The 25658-nt window shown below is 31.6% G+C and overlaps 1 protein-coding gene across 1 annotated transcript; it reads right to left on the bottom strand.

Moving 5' to 3' along the window:
* Positions 1–9540: 9540 nt before the first annotated feature.
* Positions 9541–11063, bottom strand: LOC129311583 (homeobox-leucine zipper protein HAT22). Its single transcript, XM_054953921.1, has 3 exons — positions 10531–11063; positions 10316–10395; positions 9541–10103 (listed from the first exon to the last, which is right to left on the bottom strand). Exons 1-3 carry the CDS (start codon positions 10975–10977, stop codon positions 9815–9817), a joined length of 816 nt encoding a protein of 271 aa, XP_054809896.1. The 5' UTR covers positions 10978–11063; the 3' UTR covers positions 9541–9814.
* Between the last annotated feature and the right edge of the window lie 14595 nt (positions 11064–25658).

Here is a 25658-nt window from a genome sequence, read left to right as displayed (position 1 = left end):
GCAGAAATGTGCTAAAATTTTTTTACAATGAGTGCCTTGTACCTTAACCTTTTTTTTTTTTAAAGCAATATTATTCTAATTTCTTTTTAATGAAATGTACAATTTTATCTCATCTGCTGCCCCAAAATTAGTTACTCCGATCCTATTTATAAATTATTTTTACCAACCTCATCAATACCAATATAATAAAAGTATAAGGAATAAAAGTAAGTAAAATTTCAAGCATGCCCCTATATAACAAATCTAAAAAGTAATGTCCTATTATCTTTTCTCTCTCATGAAGGATAATTTTAAAAATGCTTTTCAAATATTACCTAAAAAGACGCACCGTGACTTATAAATGAGACCAAATGGACCTTTTAAAATGAGACTTATAAATGGGACGGAGGGAGTAATTGGCAAATATTCTCGTTCACCAATAAAACCACACGTGGCACTCCCTGATTTCTCCTTCTCTCTCTTTTCTCTCTTCTTCTTTGCTACGTCATACGAGCATGAGATTTTTTTTGGTTGCACAGAAGGAAGGAAATGACGTGCCTTGGGTGGACAAAAATTTTCAGGGAGGGCAGAACAAAAATCCAATTGATTCCGATACTGTTGATTGATTGATTTCGCGTGAGGAATTGGAATGCATTAATTAGAGAGAATTGGCCGCGCCGCGCTAAGCGGATCTGGACGCGGAGGTGGTGTTACTGTCGCTAAAGACGTTGCTGGAATCAAACCGGTGCGAGTGCGAGTGCGAGAGCTGCAATCAGCGCTTTCAGAGGGACCAAAACCTGCAAATGCGCCGGCGGTGGCACAAGGTGCCGTGAAAGCTTCTGAAGAGGGAGATGCTGGCTACGAGGAAGAGTGTGTTCGTGTGCCCGGAGCCCACGTGCTCGTATCACAACCTGTGTTGGCGGTAGATAGCAAATTTAGCTTGAGTCTTGCCTAATGAAGCTGTCCTTAAAGAGTTATTTCCCTACATTGATTGCTCTCACTGACAGTCCTTCATGATGATATAGGCTCGTCCTGTAAAGTAAGTAAAGCAACATAATAGAAATAAGTAAAGCAACGTAATAGTAGAATCTATAACAGGAACCAACTCAAGCATCACAGCATGCAAGGAGGAGGAAAAGAATGGACTTGAAAGCTCAAGAGCCAGGCAAAGTGATTTGGATTGCAGGCAAGCATAAATGTAGGCCAAGATTTTGGAGATGAATGTTGGGACGTTAAACATCAATTACACAAACATAAACTACCATTAATCTTGGAGCCGATGGAAGATAATGATCATTAATAAAATTCATCTATGATATTCGAATTCAAATTTCAATAAGCCAAAATAATAGGTTTTCTGATAGTAAAAGGAACCTAGTACTTTTTTATAGGAGTTCAAGTGTCTAGTAAGATCATTGTTTTACATTTTAATTACACATTTTAACCATTTTTTAAATCTGTCCAAAATCTTGAAAATAGTAAAAAAAAATCATTTTCATTTAGTTTTTGCTTGTTTAATTCATAAACAATCAAACACTGTCAAATTATTACTGTTCTTGATAAATTTAAATAACTAATGTGTTAATTTTGAATCAATGCCATAAGAGATTCAACTTAGGTTGCTTCTCATACACATTAAGGTGTTTCTTAGTTTAATTTGGGTCTTTAACTCACACGCAAGGGGGCGAAACGAATATTTTCAACACCGATTGCCCTAAGTAGGCTTGTCTCATGTGCACGAACTCACTTCTCCTCTAAGCCTATTTACTAATCCATTTCATTCCTTATTAAATATGTTAGCAGTATGGACATCAATCATGAGTTGCTTGAGTCGTGTCCGAAAGTACATTGTCTGTAAAAACTATTTCAGCAAACCATGATGACGGACAAGCAATTCTCTAAGATTAAACAAGCACTTCCTGCATAACATAAGGACACAGAATAGTAGCACTAATAGAAAAAACTCAAATGAATGTAAAAGAGGAGAAGAATACCCCAAAAGCTCAAGAGGCTAGCGAGTTGATCTGTCCGCACATATGGCTATATATAGGCCGAAGATGGAGATATGAACATTGGCTCATAATCACCGGATTAAGGCTTAGATTACACACACATAAAACACCATTAATTTGGAGTCATTGGCAAATAAGGGCGTTTAAGAAATTAACTAACAAAATTGGTTTTTGAGAAATGGTTTAATATCCAAAAACTATCAAGGCTTCAAATTTAAATTTAAACAATGAAAATTTGTGATTTTATGATAAAAGGAATCCAATGCCTCTTGATCTCACATGCAGGGGGCGAATCGGCTAATTTTAACTGCAATTGTCCTAAATTGACCTGTTTCATGTATACGAGCCTACTTCTCCTTCAAACCCATTTTATTAGTCTATTTCATTCTTTAGTATTTATATACGAAGAGAGTTCTTCATTTAGACAATGTGAGACTTTTGACACACATAACAATATATACATTAAGAGCTCTTCTCACTTGAATAATGTGAGACTTGTCATTTTAATACATCACTTCAAATATCACAACAACTCGTGCAACACGTTTGGCAATCACGTTGGAATAAAGAAACACTTCAAAAGAAAACACAGCAACCACAAGCAATGGGTCTGTGAACGATGCTCCGAAGGCTACACAGTACACTCCGATTACGAAGCTCATCTCAAAACTCGTGGCACTAGAGGCCACTCTTGCGATTTTAGTCATGTTTTCTCAAGGTTTGTTCTATCATACAATCATGTACTCTCTTCATTTTTATTTATAGAAAAAACTATTATTATTTACTTTCTTATATAAATAAAATCATTTATTTCAATAAGCATTTATTATGCATTTCTTAAATCACACCTCATAACTTATATTAATGAGAAATAATTAATGCACGCTTTTATTGATTAATATAGGGCTTTAGTCCAATTATTTTATTTTCAAATATAATTATTATGATTAACCAACTTTTTTAAATTGTGTAAAACAGTTTTTTTAATATATAGAAATGAAAATAATATATATAGACAGATCTATATCTATATATCAATTTATTTACTTGATCAATTATTTCATCTAGTTTGAATTCTAATGATGATTGTAGGTTAATGATTGAGATGAAATTGTTTTTTTTTTTTTAGTTTCGGATGATATGGTTAAAAAAAATTAATATCAGATATTCTTTGAGAAAAGTTCCAGGATTTTTTATCTTTTAACCCAAAGAAATAATAAAATGGCAAGTTAAATATATACGCACCACTTTAAAAAACCAGTACACTATGATTTATTTTCACAATACAAGAATAATGCTAACAACGCTAGTTTCTTTTAAGAAGGTACCGTTTGGGTATGTTTGGTTTACGTGAGGTTGGGATAGCCCAAACCTCAATTGAGAGGTAAAACGTTTATTGCCCCATCTGAAATCTTGTTTGGTGTAAAAAAAAAAAAAGAAGAATCAAACGAACATTGAGGGATAAATGAGTGGTCTTTTTGACGAGAGTTGGGCTTCTGTCTCCTTTATCCTCTCACCCTACCCTTTGCCCGTGACTTTGTCTTCACTTCAAGAACACACCCATTGTTGTTGCCTCTAGCACCTTCTTTGTGGACGTCGATGTTACCGTGTTGTGCTCATCGCAGCTGCTATCCGTGGAAGTTGAGGGTTCCAGCGTGTCTGCTCCATTCTTCTATGTCAGAATTACATTTTCTGGGTTAAGCTTGTGTGACATTAAAAAGAGATTTAGAAAGAGAAAGGTAGAATCTTGCTCCCGAGCCTGTCTCCTTCACCTCTAGGTGTTGAACCACTGAATATACCTGAGTTTCCAGAACTGTATGGATGAAGATGGAGTTCCACTTTCTTTTTCTTTTTCTTTTTCTTTTTTGTTGAGGAGTTCCATAGTTTTGGTATTAAAAAAGTTTAAGATTTTAAGCTTAAAAAAATTAATATATATTATTTTGAGGGTCGAATATGATTTGGAGTCCAACAACTTCTTCCCCGCTTCCCCGGCTTTCTTCTCATTTCTCAGTTAAGTTATATATATATATATATATATATATTCTAATTTTTGGGATAATTTTTTTTTTGTATAATTGGACACCAAATTGTACAAAACATAGACTATCTTTTTAGAATTGAATATTTTATAATTTATAAATTTACATAATTAAATATTTTTATAATTTATCATTTCATTCTACCTTTTTAAAGATTAATATTTTTTATTCATAAACTATTTTACATTTTTAATATACTTTTTTAAAAAGTATAATTTTATGTTTAATATTTTTTGAAAAAACATCAAATTAATCATTATATATATGTGTGTGTAAGTAAGTATGTAAAAAAAAATGTATGTCTTTTTTTGTCATTGTTCAACTGACTTTTAAATTAAATTTCAGACCCTTTTTGGAATTTCAAACATTATATATAAATTGATTTTGGTACTCCCTGTGGATCATAATATATGACATTTTCTAAAAACTTTACTTGATTCAAAATATAAGGTATTGAGTAACTTCTACAATTGATTTTTGAACTATACTCCTATTTTATTTATTACTCTTTTTGAAAAAAAATGATGCATTAAAATTTTAATTATCATTATCAAGACACTTATATAAAATATTTAGGAAAAATATAATCTTTAGTTCCTATATTTTTATCAAGTTTTGCTTTTAGTTCCTGTAGTTTTTTCTTCAATATTTTCAATTCTTATAAAAACTAAAAATACTAAAAAATTGGGACTTGAAAAACAAATGTCACATAATCTTTTTGAAATTATAGGAATTGTAAACGCTGAAAAAACTACATGGATTAAAAGTGAAACCTGATAAAACTATAGAGACTAAAGTTTATTCCTCTGATCTTATTTATAAGTCACTTTCAACATGTTTCACCGATATCAAGAAAAACTTTAGACCTTTTTGATTCTGTCTTAAAATTGAATAAATTTTTAACTTTGCATCTATTAAATATACATATTTCAATAATATATTTTCTCTCTCCAATATTCAATGAAAAGTAAAAGAGGCATTTTGTGATGAAAATTTAATGACGTGACTTATAAATAGAACCCAAAAAATCTTTCTCTTTCTACCCCATAAATAAGACTAGAGGGAGTGTTTTTTCAAATGTTTAATGCAGGTATAATTGAAAAAAAATGTACTTCCTCCATCCCTTTGTTTTTAATCAAATTTTATATATCAATAAAAGCTTGTTATTGAGATGAAATCACATTAAATCACAATAATTTTTAATTTTATCTTTAATAATGTTAATTAATATTATAGTGGTGGTAGGTAAAGCACCTAATTAATACTTTTTTTTTCAAGACAATAATAAAATTGTCTAGTTACTCAAAAATATCATAACACTTTTTATATTTAAGAAAATAAATTTTTAAAAAATACTTTTTATATAACAATGAACAGAATAATTTTTTTTAAAATCAAGTTTTAACTAATATTTTTTAAAAAATATAAATTAATTATTAATGTTGTATATTATGATTTGAAGTGAGTACAACTTAGTTGGCATTATCTCAAAACCCCACAAGCATAACAAAACTGATGGAGAGAAGGGGACCGTGTGGGGCTGCATCAGTCACAGAGAATATATGAACAATAATGAAGTGGGCCCCACTAACAAAGTTGAGAAGAGTTAATGAATGCAATTATATGCATCATTATTCCACGTCTCCATCTCCCACTTGAATATCCTCTATTTCCCTCCTGCTAGTAATTTTCTAAAGCCCCTTGGTTAATTTTCTATGCATGCCTGCCATATTATGCATATACTCTTATTTCCTTAAAAAAAAGAAAAAATTACTGTTTTGAAAACCGGACCGGACCAGCCGGTCGGACCGGTCGGATCATCGACCGGTCTGATTCAAAGGAAAAAATCATTTTAAAAGCTGAGCCGGTTTGAGCTGTTTCGAACCGGAGGTCGGATCAGGAACCGGATTCGGTTTTCAAAAATCGGACTGTTCATTTTTTTTTTATTTTTTATCAAATTTTTAAAAAAATGACTAATTTTTTTAATCATTTAATATTATATTGTATCATATCGCTTGTTAAGTCGTGATAAACTTAAAATATTTAATTTTTTAAGTTAAATAGCAATTTCATATGTATTTCTTATATTTAAATTATTATATACATATATAATTTTTTTAATTTAATTATTACGTCACTGGTTGGACCATTAGTCCAATTGGTTGAACCATGCGAACCGTGAACTGCTGACTTTTCCAGTTCAATATTTGGTCCGGTTCTGAAAACATTGAAAAAAACACATTCCTTCCATGATACACACTCAAGTCAATTTTGTTCAAAATATTATCAGACACTAAATATAAATACATTTTTTAATAAAAATTTAAACATTAATTTATTATATTGTGAGAAACTATTCTATTTTAATAAATTTAATCCCATTGGCAAGAGGACGCTGAACTTGTTTGGAAGGAGGTGGTCCTAAGGCGGCTGATTCGGAAATTGTCCATTATCCAATTACATCAATGAACGTTGGGCCATCCTTTGGGTTCTATTATTGGGCACTCTCCAAATCCAATGAATAAATCTGACTCTAATCAATTCTCACATATTTGGGTCCCCACCACTTGTGTTGCTGCCACATGGGCTGTCACGCTGCTCATATTCTGAGGCCCACCCTTCGGGATCATCATTTGTTTCTCTTGTTTTCTTCCTCGGAATTTTCACTGGACCACACTCGAAACTAACCAGAATCCGTGGAATACCAACAAATAATAATAATAATAAATATTGCATTTCCTATAATTGTTATTTTTATTTAAAAAATTTTCAGTTTATATCTTCGCCTCTACTTCATTGTTGGAGCTATTATAGTATGGTTAGTGTTTGTAGGCCCGTTCATGTGGACGTAATACCGAATTCAAGTACCGAACTGTATTTTTGGTTAAACTTTTAAGGTATGACTCGGACATGGTTAATTTCATGTACCCACCTTAAATAGCAAAACTAGCTCATCCAATTCATCCCTCGAATACTCATCTAAGCCTTCACTCTCCCCCACCCCGTACTCTTGTTTTCTTTTTTCAGTATGCAAGAGTCTACTCTAAGCAATTAGGTTGAGTTTCAGGGACACATTGCAACAGTCAAGAACTCAAAAAACACACTCACAAAGACACTACTATATTATCCATTAACAAAGTTCTTAGGTTAACAATAGAACAATAGAGTATGGAATTCGTCCTTGTGAGTTAGACAAGCATTTATTGCCCTCCCACACTTTGATTAACTAGCGTTAACCCCGTGCATTGAAGACAAATTCCTATTGACCGGTAGGATTTGATAATAACGTTTATCAAATAAAGTAAAATCGATTAAGGATGTAATAGTTGGCGAATTTGAGTTGAAAACAAGACATGCATTTGACAAAGTGATCGATGGAAAAATTAGAAGCCAAATGGAGCCCCAAGTAGATTGGGTCAAGGACATTGATGGTTTTTTTAGTCAACCTAATGGTGCGCTTGTGGTAACTTCATCTGTGAAGACCGAAAGAATGAGAGATTAAAGGCTTGTTTGTTTTCTGTTTTTAAAAATTATTTTTTATTTTTGAAAATAAAAAATTTTAAAAATTTGTTTGGATAAGTGTTTTTCATTTAATTATTTCTAAAACTGTTTTTAATTTTTTTAAAAAACAAAAAAATAGAAATTACTTTAAGTTGTTTTCGTTTTACTTTTCATGTTTTTAAAATACATTACATTTAATTATTAAAAATTATAGCTGTTTTAATCAATTTTTATTATTTATAACCATCATTATCATTTCATTTTTTTAATTCTAAAATTATTTTTTAATTGATATAACCAAACATATTTTTATTTTATTTTGTTTTAAAAATTGAATTACCAAATAATTTTTCAAATCAAAAAATGAGAATAAAAACCAAACAGGCTCTAACGGATTTTTTAAATATCTTAACTACTATTTTAGTATAGTCACGCACATTTTTTGATATTTTAAAAGGTTTCAACTTTTATTGGAGTGCTAAGGTTATTAAAGTTAACATCTAATTACAATTTTGACTTCTTTTAAACACGTGTTGAAACAAATTAAACATATCAATCTGCTTGTTCACTTGATATCAAGCGGCAATTTAGACATAACAATCTTTAATTAGCTGCCCCTTGCACAATTTTTCCCCGCGTCATTGTATTTTTTTTTTTTAAAAGACATATGTATATGATCCAAAACCAACATCATCTCCAACGAAATTTCCGACAGAGTTAATTGTACGCGTGTATAGCAAGAGGATAAAGAGTTTCTCACACACGTCAGTATTACTTATAATTAGTGTAATTAAGTTACTATTGTGGCGTGCGAACTCAATCAATGATATGATAGATAGATAATGCTTGTATATTACGTAATGCGACAATTCGATCTTATAGATATGAAAGTAGCTAGAAGAAGTTGAATATGTGAAAAGAATTGACAATAATCAAATAGCAAGGGGCCGCGATCGAGTTGCTTTCAGACACGGATCACAAAACAGAACAGTTTGATCATCACTTAAAAAAAAAAATGTGTAGCCTAAACTAATCATACATACCGTTTACAGACCGACAACAAATATCCGACTCACGACACTTGTCTCTGAGTCCGTCTCCGAATTAGCAGGTTTCTTACGTGAGCACACACGTACTCCATTCGAAATCATCATCATTATCAGAAACATTTCCACATAGAATAATCGCTTTTTACTCCTAAATCAAGATAGATTTGCCCATGTTTCACGCCAGACCCGTTCAAACTAACTCGTAAGTTAGTGTAATTTGACGAAGCCTTCACATTCACATATGTAAGATTGCGAAGAGAGAGATGGATAGAGGCCAGGTGGTGTGATGGTGATGGTTAAAATTGATGATGAAAGCGATTATAAGGGGGGAGGCAGAATAGTAGTTTCCGGGAAAGTATGCTCTTTTCCCGGAAAGTCACTCTCACGATATTTATTGGTCCACCCCATTACCAGTCATGTATGGGAATTTCATTATTCGTGAATCAAACAATCATAAGGATGGAAACTTGGAGGTGGGAAAGGGTCGTGGGTTTGGCAATCATGGTAACGTGGCAGCGACGTATAGGGTGGGGCAGGAAGGAATCTGGGCAGTTGAATTTGGGTTTGAGGGCAGGAACTGGGATGCAAGGAAAGTGGGAATTAATGAATATTGATAATATTAGATGTTGAGATTGCTAGTCGGACTCAGGCCTGGAAGCAAAATCCTATGTTGAGATATCCGCAGGGAGACCCATTGGGGCATCACGTGGAGGAGGGCCCCACCAGTCCCCTCAAAGCCTAAGCATCTCACGAGACCACACCATTTCGATTCAAATCTCTCTCTCTCTTGAAGCAACTGATTTCCAGACACAAACACGTGACCTAACTTCCCTATCCGCACCCCTCCACCTTTCTCCAACTCAATCATCACCTCCAACTGATCCCCATCATTTTCTCCCTTTCCATTTCTCATTGTTCATCGCCCATTTGCTAACAATAACATACGGATATAACAGAAAATTCACGATGAAAAATTATGGTAATTCACTAATATAAACCAGTTATATATAAACAATACAAATATAAGAAGGAAGGGGAAAAAATTACAGTAAAAGGGATCGGATGGGCAGTTACTATTTTCTACAGTTTTAGTTAATTACAGTGTTTCTCTAGACGTACTCCTCAACCAAAAAAATACAATGGTTGTGGGTAAATTCTCCTCCTCCTCCTCCTTGTTTTCTTCTTTTTTTTCTCCTGTTTTGGTTTGTTTGTGCCATCCCAGAAAATCGAGGCTTCAACATGCTGCTGAAGGATTGGTGAAGGGGTTGTACAGGTGAGGAGGCGCCTTGGGAGTGATGGAGAATGGGGTCTTATTGGAGCCACCGTCCCCGACGCCGCCCAGCCTCTCGCAAGACGGGCACATGGTGAGCGTCGCAGCCGGCATCGGCACGTACAGTGGCTGAGATATCTTCAGTGCCTTCAGCTCTTGCAGCTCCTTCTGGAGCCTCCTGTTCTCATCCGTCAGCGTCTCGCAACATTTCTTCAAAAACTCGCAGTCCACCTCCGTTTGCTTCAGCTTTGTTCTGCAATCATCGAGATATTCTCCGACCTTTAAAAAGAATTCCGGATCGATACAAATATTTACGATTGAAAAGTCGTATTGCATATACGTGTTAGGCGAAGTATATATAATTTTGGAGTATTTTCCAGACCTAGATAGTTACTTTGCTATCAAAACACTGATTTCTTAATTATTCAAGTTTAGTTTCCAATAGTGGAAATTATAATCTGTTACCTGGCTCTTCGATTCTGGAACCACACTTCAACCTGGCGAGGCCGTAGATTTAACTGCCTGGCCAAGGCTTGCTTTTGCTTCTGTGAATTGAAATCAATTAAAGATATTAACTCAAGTCAGTAAAAGAAAGACTGTGAAAACCAATAAGCAAATCAATAAACAATATTGATGGAGAAAGAAGGAGGTAGCTAGAGATAGATAAAGATGATGATTACAGGGTTGAGGGTGCTGTGCTGCTTGAAGCTTTCCTCGAGGAGAGCAGATTGTTCTTTGGTGAGCCTGAGCTTCTTCCTGGCATTAGTGCCGTCTTCATCTTCGTCGCTGACTCTGGAAGAAAGCCTCTCAGCCTCAGCGTCCTCGCAGCTGAGATCCCTCTCCCTCTTGACTCTCCCACCAGAGAAGGACGAAACAGCACTGTGAGGCGAAGAAGTCTGCCGAGACAAGTGATCGAGAGGAGTTTCTTCACAAGCTTTGATTTTCACATCAATCTTCTTAGGCATGACAAAAGTATCGCTCGAGAGGGCCAGCGTCAAAGACGGCTCAGAGATAGCAGCGGCAACAGGGAAATTAGAGGAAGATTTCTTAGGAGCAGCAACACTCAAACCAAGCCCTAGAACAAGCTCGAGGTCTGAGGAAGTAGAATCATCAGCGGGAAGACCCATGAGGATGGAAGAGGAGAAGGGTTTTTTTTTTGGGGGGGGGGGAGGAAGAGTTAGATGGGAAGGGTTAAAGTCATGAGAGGGAAGGAGTCTTAAGAAGAAGAGATGAGGAAGGAGAAGAAGAGAATGACTGAGACTTATGTGGGGGCGTTGGGTGGGTGGGTATGATTATTATTAATCAAAGCGAGGAATGAGTAGAGAAACGAATCTGCTTGGTATTTCAACTTATTATGATATATAGTCCTCTCTCTCTCTATCTCTCTGCCCCTCTTACATAGGTTGACCAATCCAGCCCCACTGGTGTGTTTCTCTTCCATTCTTAATAAATAATTAATACCACCATACCAACAAGGAAAAAGAAAAAACAAATCCCTCTCTCTCTCTTGCACTGAACTTGCCTTTTGCCACCCACAAGCTTGCCAAATATAACTATTATTATTGTGATTATCAAGCAACATGTTGCTTCCTTGCGTATGCAGTAGCTTCACTTTATTTATGTACCAATTATCAGTCCCCAGTCCATTAATTAGTTTATACATAGTCTTGCTCTACCCTTCTGAGTACGTACCACCTTTTCTGTTCTTTTTGCCTCCGTCTTTCTGTTCATTTTCTCGTCTTCGTTGTTGTTTTAATTACATTACTTAAACACACATTGTTAACATATATAGATCCCATGCACATGATTCTCAACCCATCCAAAGATTGCTCACTGCTACTCCTCCGAAGATTTTTACACCCCTCCTACGCATTCGAGATCTGAATTGTTCCCAGTTATATATGATACTATAAAGTAAATATGATAGGTTTAGATTGGATGACTATATTTAATACAGGCACCAAGTGTTTATACCATCTAAATTATTAAAATCTAGATTAATTATGAATTCACATTTCAATTGAGATTAATGAATGAGTAAATTTATCTAAATTATTAATCTGAATTTTAACAGTTCAAATAATACAAGCACTTAATACCTGCACTAAATACAGTCACCGAACTCAAATCTTGATAAACAACATCATATGTCCTAGATTAATTTTTTTAACATATATGGCTTATTTTAATAGATTTATCATGTACTATATGATTAAACCTACTAATTATATACAAGTTAAATATTACTCATTCAAGAGTTATTAACTGCTTAATGAATCAATATTTTGAGTTATTACCTAATGAAACGATTTTTGAGAACACTTAATAATATTTTATAATAAGAAAAGAACATGATGTTTCTATATTTATTTATAATAGTATCGCTCTTATTTTAAGGAAGGATACGAGAATAATAATTTTATGAAATAACGGTCAAGATATACAAAATTAAATATAATTTATTAATATAATTTTAATTTTATTATGAATAATTTGTTCTCTCATCTCTCACCTTATACCAAGTTTTTGCTTTAATTTTTTTTTTCATTATATTGCTTGGTATATTGGAAAACCTAGGAATATTACTAGTCACTTCTTGTTCAAATTAACCTGAACCCTTGATGTATGATATTGTTATTACCAATGACAACTTTATGAGTTTCTCGAAGGATGTCTTTCACGTATTTATTTAATATAATTGACTACATATCTCAGGACTTTAACTCAAGATCTTAGAATATAAGTTGATTCAACTCTGCCGACCTGTTGAATCAATCATGTCTTGGTTGCCTTAAATCTTAATTGTGCGTGTGTGTATGTGAGTGTATATATATATATATATATATATCTTCATGTATAATTTTAGGTAAGCATATATATATATATATAGATGTGGAAGAGAGAAACATGAAGTGTCCCCCACTAGGCATGGCTGGTTGAACTAGTTTGAGAAGGATCGGTACCATCTCACATTGCTTGTTAATGCCAAGAGCGAGGTTGCTTACTTTTTGATGAATGAGGAATATAAATGGACTCTGGTTGGAGGGTGTTTTCCTCTTGCTTATTATGAGTGTGGAGATCAGAAAGGGATGTGCACTACATAGATATATTTGTTTGCATCTATGAGAAGAAAAGAAATTAAAATAAAAATTAAAAAAGAAAGAAAAGTAGTAGGTGCGATGATGGAGCTAGCAGATACAATTGGGAGTTTCAACGAGTTATAATGGTGCCAGAATATGATTCATCCACAAGAATCCGGATATTTGCTTAACTATAAAGTTGATGGCAAATTGTTTATTATTGGGTCCTACTTCCTTTGTATTTAGTACTATAAGCACTTTCAATAATGCTTTGTCGGCGATGCTAATTAACCACGAGTTAGGTCACCTACATTCCTCTCTTTTCTTAATTAATCATCATTACACCTTAATCAACTTCTTCAAATATTGCGGAATTTGTGTTCATTCTCCTCAGCCCCTTTTCACCGAATTCAGCTGGTACTGAGAGAGAGACAGGTATTTTGAGATAGTGCATGTATATGAGTAACGTATATTTATCCTAAAATCATTTTCAAAGAATCAGTCGTGTAATCTAGAAAAATATTTGTGAAACGAGGCAGTGCACAATCTTTCAAAATTGCTTAGAGATATCTTTCTATTAGAGGCAGAGTGAGACAGTAAATGTGAACACATATTTTTCAGCAAGAATTCAAACATTGATTCTCCAAATTATAAGGGACTAGCCCATTCGACTATATCTAATCCCTGTTAGCTGTATTCTTTTAACATGTTAAGTAAATGTTGAGTTAATAAAATTCTCTCAAACTTGTATTAATGATAGACTTAATTAATATTGACAGTTAAAATGTTACTTCCTCTATCTAAAATTATAAGATCTTTTAGGAGAAATTTAGCATCCTAAAACACAAAACACTTAAAAAAAGACTTTATTACTAATGTTTTTTTAATATTACTCTTCTCATTAGTATTCTTTCAAAAATGGAGTATTAAATGAAAAACTTTTTTGAAAGTTTATATTTTTTAAAAAATAAAAAATATAAAATGTATTTAACAGTGATTAAAAAACCAAATCGGACGATCGGACCAATCTAGATTTCGGATTAGTCAACATATAAAAACCACTCTAGGGGTTGAGTAAGGTTGGAGCAATTTGGATTGGCAGTTAGATCAGGAATCATGATCAAGTTGGGAACTGGGCCCAGTTTTCAAAAATTGGACTGTTCAAAAAATTTCTTTTTTATCATTTTTTTTACAAATAATCAATTGTTTTGATCATTTGATATTATGTTTTGTGTGGCTTGTTAAATCATTATGAATTTTTATCAATTTTTTTTACAAATGATCAATTTTTTTGATCATTTGATATTATATTTTGTGTGGCTTGTTAAATCATGATGAACTTAAAATATTTAATTTTATTTTTAAGTTAAGTAGAAATTTCATATTTATTTTTTATATTTAGATTATTATATACATATATAATTTTTTTATTTAATTATTACATCACCAATTTGACAATTGGTCTAACCCAATTGAACTATGCATGCTAACCATGAACTGCTAACCTTTTTAATTTAATATCTGATCTAGTTTTGAAAACATTAGTATTTAATAAACTTTTATTTAAAACTTTCTTATAAATTGGGACGGAGGGAGTTTAGACTACTCCATAATTTTTAAAAATATATAAGGAATGATATAATTTTTTTGAAAAATATAATATAATTTTATGGAAATTAATATGATGATTACTTTTTTTAAAAAAAAAGTTGTAGTGTAATTAGTTTCCATGCATTTAATATTTTTAAGGAATTAAACCCTTCCACGTCGAGGTATTATTTTGGTCTAAATTTTTGATTTGAACTAAGAGAAATTCAAATTCTAAATACAATTATTTTCAAAAAGATACTAGACTGAATTTCACATTAGAGTGAGTGAACACCTTAATCCACATGTACACCTTTTTTTTTTTTCCTTTTTGGTGAACCCGCACATGTGTCCTTAATTAATTAACACCACCTCTCCTAGCTATTTCTTATTTTTGTTAAATGCCAACTGTCAAATCAATTTTTTATATATTCTTTTTCCTATGTTTGTATGCATATTTATGTGCAGGCTTATTTAGGATATGTCTTTTCTTCACTATTGAAGTTCAACTTTTCACAAGGACCATAAATTTATCAGTAATTAATGTTTAATATTGAAGAAATTGGGGGTAGGAAATTTGTTATTTACATCCAATCCAATCTAATCAGTCAAGCAGACACACGATGGGACATAAACCCACGCATATTTTGATTAATACGATACATAATTATGAACACACAAAAGTGGCCTGATTGCAAATGATTATCTTGAAATTTATCATGCAAAATCCTTAATCTTGTTTGTGATCACAATCAATGCTTTGCAAACTTTCATATAGTTGTCAAGGTACGCATTAAAATTTTGGTGCATATCATCTGGACATTTTATCATGTATCAGTATATGCATAACACACAATCGTTTTTAAATAAAATTTTAAAAAAATTTATCAATAATATTAAATATATAATTTAGTTGCTAATAATAAGACTTATTTTGTCTCATAAATTTTCACAAAAGTATATTTATTTATAAATAAATGCAATCATCCTTTTTTTTTTAATTTCATCTCTTCTTACAAGTATTTCAAAAATACTATTTTTATATATTTTACGGTTCAAAATTGATTGAGATGGTAAGTTAAATTGATATGACTCCTTCAACCAATCACATCTCTTAAAATTTAAGAAACTTTTGATTTTAGTGTGGAATGAGAATAATATTTGAAAGGAACTCCAGCCCCCCAAAAAAAGAAAAGAAAAGAAAACTGCCGTGGAAAAATGTAGAGTATGCGGTAGGAGTTTTGACTTTTGACTCAAATAAGTTATTTACAAATGGTGAATTATTACGATAAGGGTGACTATTTATGACGTTAGGGGTTATTTTATATTTAAGAAAAGTGAAATAATAAAAATGAAAATGAAGGGCTGTCAAACGTGTCCGTCGATGGAGTGTTTGCCTCCTAACAGGAATCCCATTTATTAAAATAATATTAATCATTTGATGATGCAATGACTAAGATCTACCAAATTTATTAATATTTTAAGAAGTCGATTATGCTCAGCTTTTTGTCGAGTAGTGTCTGAATAAAAGGGCGTATGATATGAAAACAAATAAACAAGGAAAAAAATTTCATTAAAGTCCTACACAAAAAAAATAATCATTATAAGATTCATTAATAATTAAATTAAATTTATTAATAATATAATTAATTATCAATACAATTTAATTTAATTATTAATAAATTTTAGAATAATTTATTTTTTTATATGAAATTTAGTTGTAATTCTACCAAAAAAGAGATATATGGGGTACCCTTGTTTAATTAATGAGGAGAGAAAGTAGATAAATAGTGAATTATTAGTACTCCTCTAATTTTATTTGCAAGTCACTTTTAACATATTTTATCAGTATCAAAAAAATGTTAAAATTCATCAACTTTGTTTTAAAATTTAATAAGTTCTCAATTTTATCTCTATTAAATATACATATTTTATTAATATATTTTTTCTCTTCAATATTTAATGAAAGGTAAAAAAAATTATAATAAAAATTTAATGATATAATTTAAAAATAAAATAAAAAAGTATTCTCTTTATATATTATAATTAGGACCACAGAAAGTAATGAGCAACTTAATATTAATTAAATCGTGATAATACTCCTAGTAAGCATTGCGGTCAAATATGGGTTTAATACAAATTAAAAATAAATGAGGGTGTCACGTATGAAGTAGGGGGTATGGGGGGCCCACCAATGATTTGGTATGATGGGCATTTGATTCCGTGGAGCGTACAAGTTGGCACTCAATTCATGAGCGTTGAAGAATTTCCTCTAGATAAGGTTTTCGTGATGTTTGTTCCTCCTCCCGAGTCCTCATCACTTTTCAGCCATTCTCCTATTTGATTTAGGTCTAAATCAATATTTTGTTTACATTTTTACTTTCGAAACTGTATATTTATTATTATTGGTTTCATTTCTCATTAGATGGAATATGCTAGGGTTGTGGTCATTATATGTTTATCTTGACATAGTTAGGAATAGGACCAACATGTACATCATTACTTTGTATTTTAAAAAATACTTTCTTCAATTTTATTTATAAATTATTTTTATCAATTTCATCAATACTAATAAAATAAAAATACAAAATATATTTAATAAAATTATAAACATAATTTTTAAAAGATAAATAAATTATATAATATTATTTTTCTATTTCTCTCTCTCATATTTTAAAAATAATGAAGATATTTCATTTAAAATGAAACATCTTTATTAATTTAATGACTTATAAAGTGAGCCGGAGAAAATAAATATTAATTGATAATAATACTTTTAAATGAATACGAATCCTAGCTATTGATCCTAGAAATCAAAATATCAGTACAGATGGTGAAATTAAACAAGTAATCATATTTGGAATATGTAGAAGAAATTAACACAATGTCATTTTAAAAAAAAATATATTTGAACAGGAGACAAATATTATATGCCATGTACTGTATCGCTTTGACTAATATAAATTGTTCTTTCATTATAAAAAAATATAATTTTTTCTTTTGTGAGAAATATTTTTGGTCCACATATGGCTCATGAGTCCTGCTGCGAAAAATTAATATATTCATAAAATATTGTTATTTTGAAAAAGTAATTAAACAATAATTTTTTTCTTAATCAAGTATCCAAAAGTTCGCGGTGAATCGTTGAAAAATCTTCATTGGTTGACTTATTTTTCCGTTTGTTGAATAATTTGTTGTTGAATTAGAATGATAAAACAAAACAGGTGTAAGTGCCCCGTCAGCTATGACTCACATCGCAATGAACTTTCCCACTCTTCCTGCACCGCCCATTTATCAATCCTAACACATCCTCCAATCCTCACCTGACACGTGCCCCTCTCTTTACATGATGCACTCACTCCCTCCTTGACTGAGACTTGTGCTCTCTATTTTTTTACATTTGTACGTCTCACCACTCGAGTATTATACACTCAAAGTTGTACGTACGAACACATTGCTAGCTATCAATCAATGATTAAAAAATCAAATCAGATCGAACGGTTGGATCAGTCTAAATTTCAGCTTGGTCAATATGTAAAAATTGATTTTGGAGTTGAGTTGAGTTAGATTATTTTGGACCAGTAATTAGATTAGAAATCGAAATCAAAGCGAGAACCAAATTCGATTTTCAAAAATTGAACTGTTAAAATTTTTTTATAAATTATTTTAGAAAATGACCAATTTTTTAAACATTTGATGTTATGTTGTATCGTGTGATTTGTTAAATCATGATAAGCTTAAAGTATTTAATTTTATTTTTAAATTAAGGAGTAATTTCATATTTATTTCTTATATTTATATTATTATATACATATATAATTTTTAAATTTAATTATTACATCACCGGTCTCAATATTGGTCTAACTAAGTTGAACCATATAAATCGTAAACTACTGATCTTCGTGGTTTAATATTCAGTTTGATTCTGAAAACATTACCACCAACACTACTATACTTCATGAAATACATAGCATTGATTATTTGATTAAACTTAAACGTAACAACTTAATATATAGGCTGTTGATCTGTGCCAAGTACGTTATTGTAAGAAATTACTTGCAAGTCACGCGTGCGTGGCCAACTTCCAGCTCGATTTCCCAACAAGTTACTCAAATTATACTTATATTCTACTTACTCCTCGCAACTTGTCGTAACTACTTTTTCTATATATATATATATATATATATATATAAACCCAAAGTAATAAAACCAAGAAGCCCACCCCCACAAGTTATGTTATTAAGTATCTATGAATTATCTGGTCCGGGCTGATTATAACAGTGTTGCCAATTACCATATATATTGTCATTACATATGTTGGTAGCTTGTGAAATTAATTAAAATGAAGAAACAATCTATGAGAGCGACCTCACTTGCTTCCAACTATGACATCGTCGGTTGCACCATGGCATTGGTCTATTTAACTGTGACTATGTGGCCTAATATATATATATATATATATTGAGGAAAAGATATACAATGAAGAACTGAACGAATGCTAATAAGGGAAGACCAACACGGATTTGGGATGTTCGCTAGCTAGCTACACTTTCCATCTAATTCTCTCAAATAAAGGGTCGGTGTTTTAGACACATTAGGAGAGCAGCAGCAGACACAATGGAAGGTGTATGTGTAAGTATGTATATATATATGGTGAATAGATGGAGGGGAGGGTAGAAAAGTGAGGAAAGAATAAAAGCTAAAAGTTAAAAAGGGAGGGAAATGAAATGAACAAAAGTGAAGGAGGGAAGGAGATTGATTTGGGGAAAGGACAAGAAAAGCTTAGTGAGAGCAATAGAGATGATGTAGCTGGTTTGATGAGGAATGATGGGTGTGAGTGTGTTAGCAAATGAGAGGGATGGGAAAGCATGGATCCAACAAACGCACCGACTATATGAACAAGAGTAAAAGCAAAAGTCACACACACATATAAATAAACAAAGGGGTTGGCCCACTAGAAGAGGGTTTTGTTGGGTGGAGATTTCACACTGAAACATCATAGTTGCGTTTAAAAGGAGAGAAAAGGAAAGCGGTCACAGATACCCACTATTTATATATTATGTAAAATACACAAACAGTACACACATATGCTCATGTTCCCTCTCTGAGATCTCTCTCTCTCTCTCTCTCTCTCTCTCTCTCTGTGCAATATATCTGGTGGGGGTCCCACAATCCACAAAAGCATGTTATGATGTTGGGATGGGTAGGGGGGATTAAGAAAGAGAGGGAGGTAAGGAGCAAAAACAGTTGGTAGGTTTTGCGGTTAATCGCATCCCTCCTCTTTGCGCCTCCACCTTATGGCATCCCGGCCCCGTTTTGCCTCTCTTTTTCTTATCAACTTCCTCCTCCTCCTCACCACCACTCCTTTCAGTCCTTTCCCCTCTTCTCAATCAAAATTACTGTTATTTCCCATCCTATATATTTATACAAGTCACCTCTTTAAAAAAAAAAAGAAAAAATATCAATCAAGGAATATTAAAAAAAATTTGTACTAATCAATAATTGTTTATTGTCAAAACCCTAATGGATACTTGTGTTGGATTGATAAGCGTAACGGAAGATTAAAATTTAAAATCTCAATCACAATCGTAGACGCAGACCCATCAAACTCTTTTAAGTCAAGGTGGATAGAAAATTACCATTTAGATATTGACCTTTTGAGCTTCCTTCAAGTGTTTGGATCTCAGGAGTTGACAACGTGATCGGTTTTCTCTACTGGTATTCATACGAATAGCTCCCCAACACAAACAATATACTAGCGTTCCTAATATCTAATGTCCATACGTGCAGAAGTCTTGAAAGATTTGATCTTCTAGCCTCAATTAGATGCTCATTTTCTTTGTAGGGTATTTCATGGCTTTCAAATATTTTTGGCATTAAGAGACTCTCAATTAACTTGTGAAGCACGTCCCCTTTCTATATATATATATTAGGGTTCTTGCCCCTTTTTTTAATTTTCAAAATAATCACAATTATTTTGAAAATAATATCTTGACCCAATGAAAACAAAACTTAATTTATCTCATAAATTAAATTTATGATATCATATATTATTTAAATTTATCTTATAAATTTAAATTATAGAACTGATATGATATTCTCTTATATCATGTTAGTTATTAAATTTAATCTATCATATAAAATTAAATTTAAAACTAACACAATATAATATAATATAATATAATATATCATATATACATATTATATATATATATATATATATGTACATGAAAATATGTATATATTTCAAAAATATATACACACATTATATTTTAAATTTTATATTTCATATAAATATATATATTTATCAAATAAATATTTAAATACACACACACACATATAATTCATTCACCCTGGATAAAAGCATTATATTTATTGAAATTAGACATATTCCAGATTTAACAAATTTAGACATTATAGTTTGACTTAGACTGTTCTTGTGTGCGACCTTGTAGGTCTATATGAAGTTAGCAACAGGCTAATTACACTACTAGCCCACAAGTCACAAGTGACTTCTGACAAGACATTGCAACTACCCAATTTATATGGGGATTGATGATCCAATATAATATATCATACAAACATATCACATCTCTTTTGTGACGCGATATTTTGATCAAATGTGAGATATGGAATTTTTATTCTTCTTTATTTGACTATTACTTTCTCAATCTCTACGTAGACTGACTATAACAATAAAAAAACCATTTCCATTATAGTGTAGTTATATATTTTCTCAGTCTTATTCATCGAGGAGCCCAGTAATATCTCTCAATTAATGTAAAGGATAAATCCTATCTTCACCACTCATATTTCTTTACATAAATATTAATAAACTCAATCATAGCCTTTATGGTCACCCGGTTAAAGGTGACTTTTGATTAGGTTAAAGTTTAGTGGTCATCATGTAGGAATTCATAATTATCTCAAGTCAAAGGGTTTAGTAATATGGTTACATATGAGACAATCTTGTTATGACTTGTACCATACAATTTTTTTATAGTGGGTCGGTTCAGCATCTTATGCGCTTTCAAGTGCCTACGACTTTAACTTATATCTCTATAATTAATCAAAGTCATACTAATCTTGTTTCATCTATGATTCCTTATAGATAACCAACCAGGAATATTTAGGATAATCACTATAGTTTGTCCAAGGATATAGTTATCATAGTAAACATGCAATTGATATGATAATAAAAAAGAAATTCATTAAATACCATTGTTCATAGTACAATAATTGGCCCTAGGGCACAATTGCAAACAACTTGTTGATTCAGGTTAGTCATTTATTAACAAGTATCCACTTGAGTTTTAACAACAACCTATTATAAATTAATAATAGTCCATTTGAGCTTGTTTTTATTTGAATTTTAACAACAACTAGTCCTCGATTGATATAAATTTCCTACAATGGTCCTTGATTGCTATTTTTCCTTGACAAAAATTATAACTCTTACACATCCTATGTATTAATACAAGTCACCTTTTAAAAAAAATTGATTCTAGTTTTTATAAGTCACTTTAGATTAAAAAAAGACATGAATTTAGAGGTACTTACTTTACTTGGTTGAAAGAGTTGAATCAAGTTATCTTAAAGTTTTGAATTTGAATCCTAAAATATGCAATCACATTAAATAAATATGTCAAAAACATTCTTGAGGTGCTTGTGAGACTTTTGTTCGTAATAACAATTTCACACAATGGGATTTGGATTAGTTTGATCAGGTAGTAATAATAATTCAAGTTTTATAAGATATTGGGTGTTGGAATAAAAAAATACATATGAGAGATAAAATATTTTTAAAGATGATACATTTAATAAGAATAAATTATTATTTTTTGGTTAAGTAACATCACCAAACTAACTACCTCGCTCTTCTTGATAAATAACTTTATGTGTGTAGGACTAGAGGGGATAACTCATTCCATAACTTTAAAAAGATGTCTTCCCAAATTCAAAAATGCATTGATAATAATAAAGATTTGGTAGATATTATGCATTTATTAGATTTTTTTTAATAATACTAGAAATCATGTAAAATAACACATGATGTTGAGCTTGTATGATCCCTTTCAGGATACAAGCTGAGTGTGTGTTTCGTTTTGAGTTTATATATGATAAAAGTTCATTTAAAAGATCTAACTATTTGTTGAACTTAATAAAAAAACATCTCAAATATAATTTAAATATATTTTTGAGGTTAGCCAAATAGGCTATGAGTTTTGGCTTCTTGTATGCTTCTTGTGTACACACACGGGGTTATGCAATAAGTGACAGGTTTTAAGCTTAATGAACTCCGTTGTTTTTGTTGGCATGATCTGTAACCTTTCTTTAGACTCTTATAAGGCCCTTTTTGAGACCAGCATATCTGAATTTTTTTAAATAATATCCAATATAACTTTTATAGTTTATTATTAATTGAAGAGGTGGGGAACAGAGACACCCTATTGCCGTGGCAGTGGCAAGCAATGATTACCGTCTAAGAGTAGCTAGGGAACATATATAATTCCTTCTCGCAATCGAAGCCTTCGTTGACCGTTTCAAGCCTTGAAAACACGTTTAATTATTCCTTATCATTAATCAATTTCGCTAATCACACTCGTGACGTGCCTGAAAAAATATCTTGCCCGGATAAGCACGCTCCATCTGGCCTTGTAAATAGTAAGTCACTCCTAGCTTATTTCATGAAAATCAGTGAGAGATATACAATTAAATTATAGATATTGTTAGAAGAACAAATTGAGAATCCTTTTTTTTTTTTGATAAATGAATCAGCTTTAAAAATATAATTGTTATTGTTTTTAAAAAATCAGAATCCCAAATTTTTATTATTAAATGAATCATCTTTAAAATATTTATTTTTATCTTACATGCAACTTCTTATCCTACTCATAAAAATAATAAAACAAGATAAAATTGAATGAAAGTAATTAATACATATTTTTTTATGTAAGTTGACTCGTCAAAAAACCACTAATTTTTTTTTAAAAAAAGGTTACTTGCATATATAACAAGCTACTGGATAAGTATTGGTGAAATTCGCTCGTGATTAATAATGACTTGGCTTATATGCATATAATGTATTGAAATATAGTGTCATTAATTAGATCATCATTACCCATTTATATCCCAGAGTAATAAAGTTTATAGAGATATAAATCTCTTGTGATGATTAGTGTAGGACCATATATCATCATCATACAGAGATATGCCCCGTGACTGTGCATGCATATATTTTTAGCTCTTGGTGGTGATTTCCGTGTAAATTCCAAATTTTCAAGTGACAGCTTTTGTCTTTGCCGGTCGTCACTTGGTACAATTTTTTTATTGACTTGTCACTCATTATAACTTGAAACATGCACAACCACTATCTACTTGTCCTCTTTTAATACCTAACTATTATTTTCCTCACCTATTCAGGAAAATTTTAATTGGGAGTTGAGATGACAAAACATAACAATCACTACTGGACAAGATTAATTTAGTGAGAGATGGCATATATTCCTTACTAAATTCTAAATCCTTGCTAATTTTGTTGCAAAAAATGGCCTTATAAATTTAGTGAGGGATTTTATTCTCACTAATTTCTTGCTAATCCCTTGCTATGCATATGTTTAAAAATGGCCACCTAATACCATATTACCCAGTGCCTTGTATAACATCCTAAAAAATTGACCTTGATGAAGTTAAGTTAAATAAATGTAATTAAGTCATTTAATGTGGTGTGTGGTCATAAAGTTCTGATAAATGTTTTGGATTGTGGTTTTAGTTTTAGAATTGGGTCCGAAGCAGAGTTAGGACACCCAGACGTTAAGAAGGGAGAAAAACAAAGGAAAGAGCCTCTGTATCACATGTCAGTGCGCACGAGTCACTAAAGGGCGAAATGGACTTCATATAACACATGACACGGTGCATGGTCAGAAATCTGACTTAAAAGATTGCGAATCTAGGTGAAAAACAAAAAAAGAAACAAAGAAAGAATGAAGAGGAACTTGAAAAGTTTTGCTAGGACTTGCAATATTGAAAGATTAAGAGCAATTAAAAGCTTACAAATATTAAAGGTAAGTCTTCTAAGCCCTATACTTCCATCCTCTTCCCCTTTTTCACTAGACTTTGAGTTAAGGTTGAATTGTAGAGAGGATTTTTGATCCATAATGGCTGTAGATCCAAATTCATTGACTTAAATAGAGTTAATGACAGTTGTTTAGGTTATTTAAACCTAGCATTGATAACTTCAGGAGTAGTTGGTTGGTGAAAGCCATTAATATTCAAAAATGGAATTTATTAAGGTGGTTGGGGGAGTTTAAATTTCATTAATGATAATGTAAGAACTTAATAAAACTAATGAGAGCTATTAAAATACTACTAGAAAAGTGGAATTTAGTGAGAGACAAATTCCTCACTAAATTGCATTTTAGCGAGGAATTTTTTCTTCGCTAAATTCATAGCTAAAAAATGGCTTGTTAAATTTAGCGAGAGATCATATTTCAACGAGGGATTCAATTTCTCACTAATTAGTGAGGAAATGAATCCCTAGCTAATTCTTAGCAAGGGCCACATCCCTCAATAATTCCTTGCTAATAGTATTCAAAATTCAAAATTTAGTCCCTCGCTAATCCCTAGCTAAATATGCCTATATTTAAAAATAGTGATGCCACATCACTCGTCATGTGTGCATCAACTTGTGACATGTCACCAACAATTTTGTGCCTTATCAACCTCTATGTCACCTACCATCTCGTGCCCTATCACCCATCATGTGTGCAATACCTCACATCATGTCATCATTCACCTCACGTCATGTCACTTGCTTCTTGTCATGTCACATATTCATTATATTTATGCCAAAGTTAAGACTTGAACATTTAGCCTCCTACCTTTCAAGCCTTATCCTCTCCTTCTTTGCCAGTTAAACTAAAAGGCACCTGCTATCATTATATGAGAAATTAAATATACATTATTTAAATACACAAATATATCAAATAATACATTATAAAATACACATATATTAAATTTTATTTTTAATTATTAATATGTTAAAAATATTTATATTTTATTTAAATTATTCTTTATATTATATTTTTAATAAAATATCATTTTATTAATGAAAATGAACTTAAAATAAAGAAAATACTAAA

Source organism: Prosopis cineraria, unplaced genomic scaffold, assembly GCF_029017545.1.
Source record: "Prosopis cineraria cultivar Desert tree isolate PC_DT_omini unplaced genomic scaffold, ASM2901754v1 PC5, whole genome shotgun sequence".
Lineage (NCBI taxonomy): Eukaryota > Viridiplantae > Streptophyta > Magnoliopsida > Fabales > Fabaceae > Prosopis > Prosopis cineraria.
This window is presented reverse-complemented; position numbering and strand designations above follow the sequence as displayed.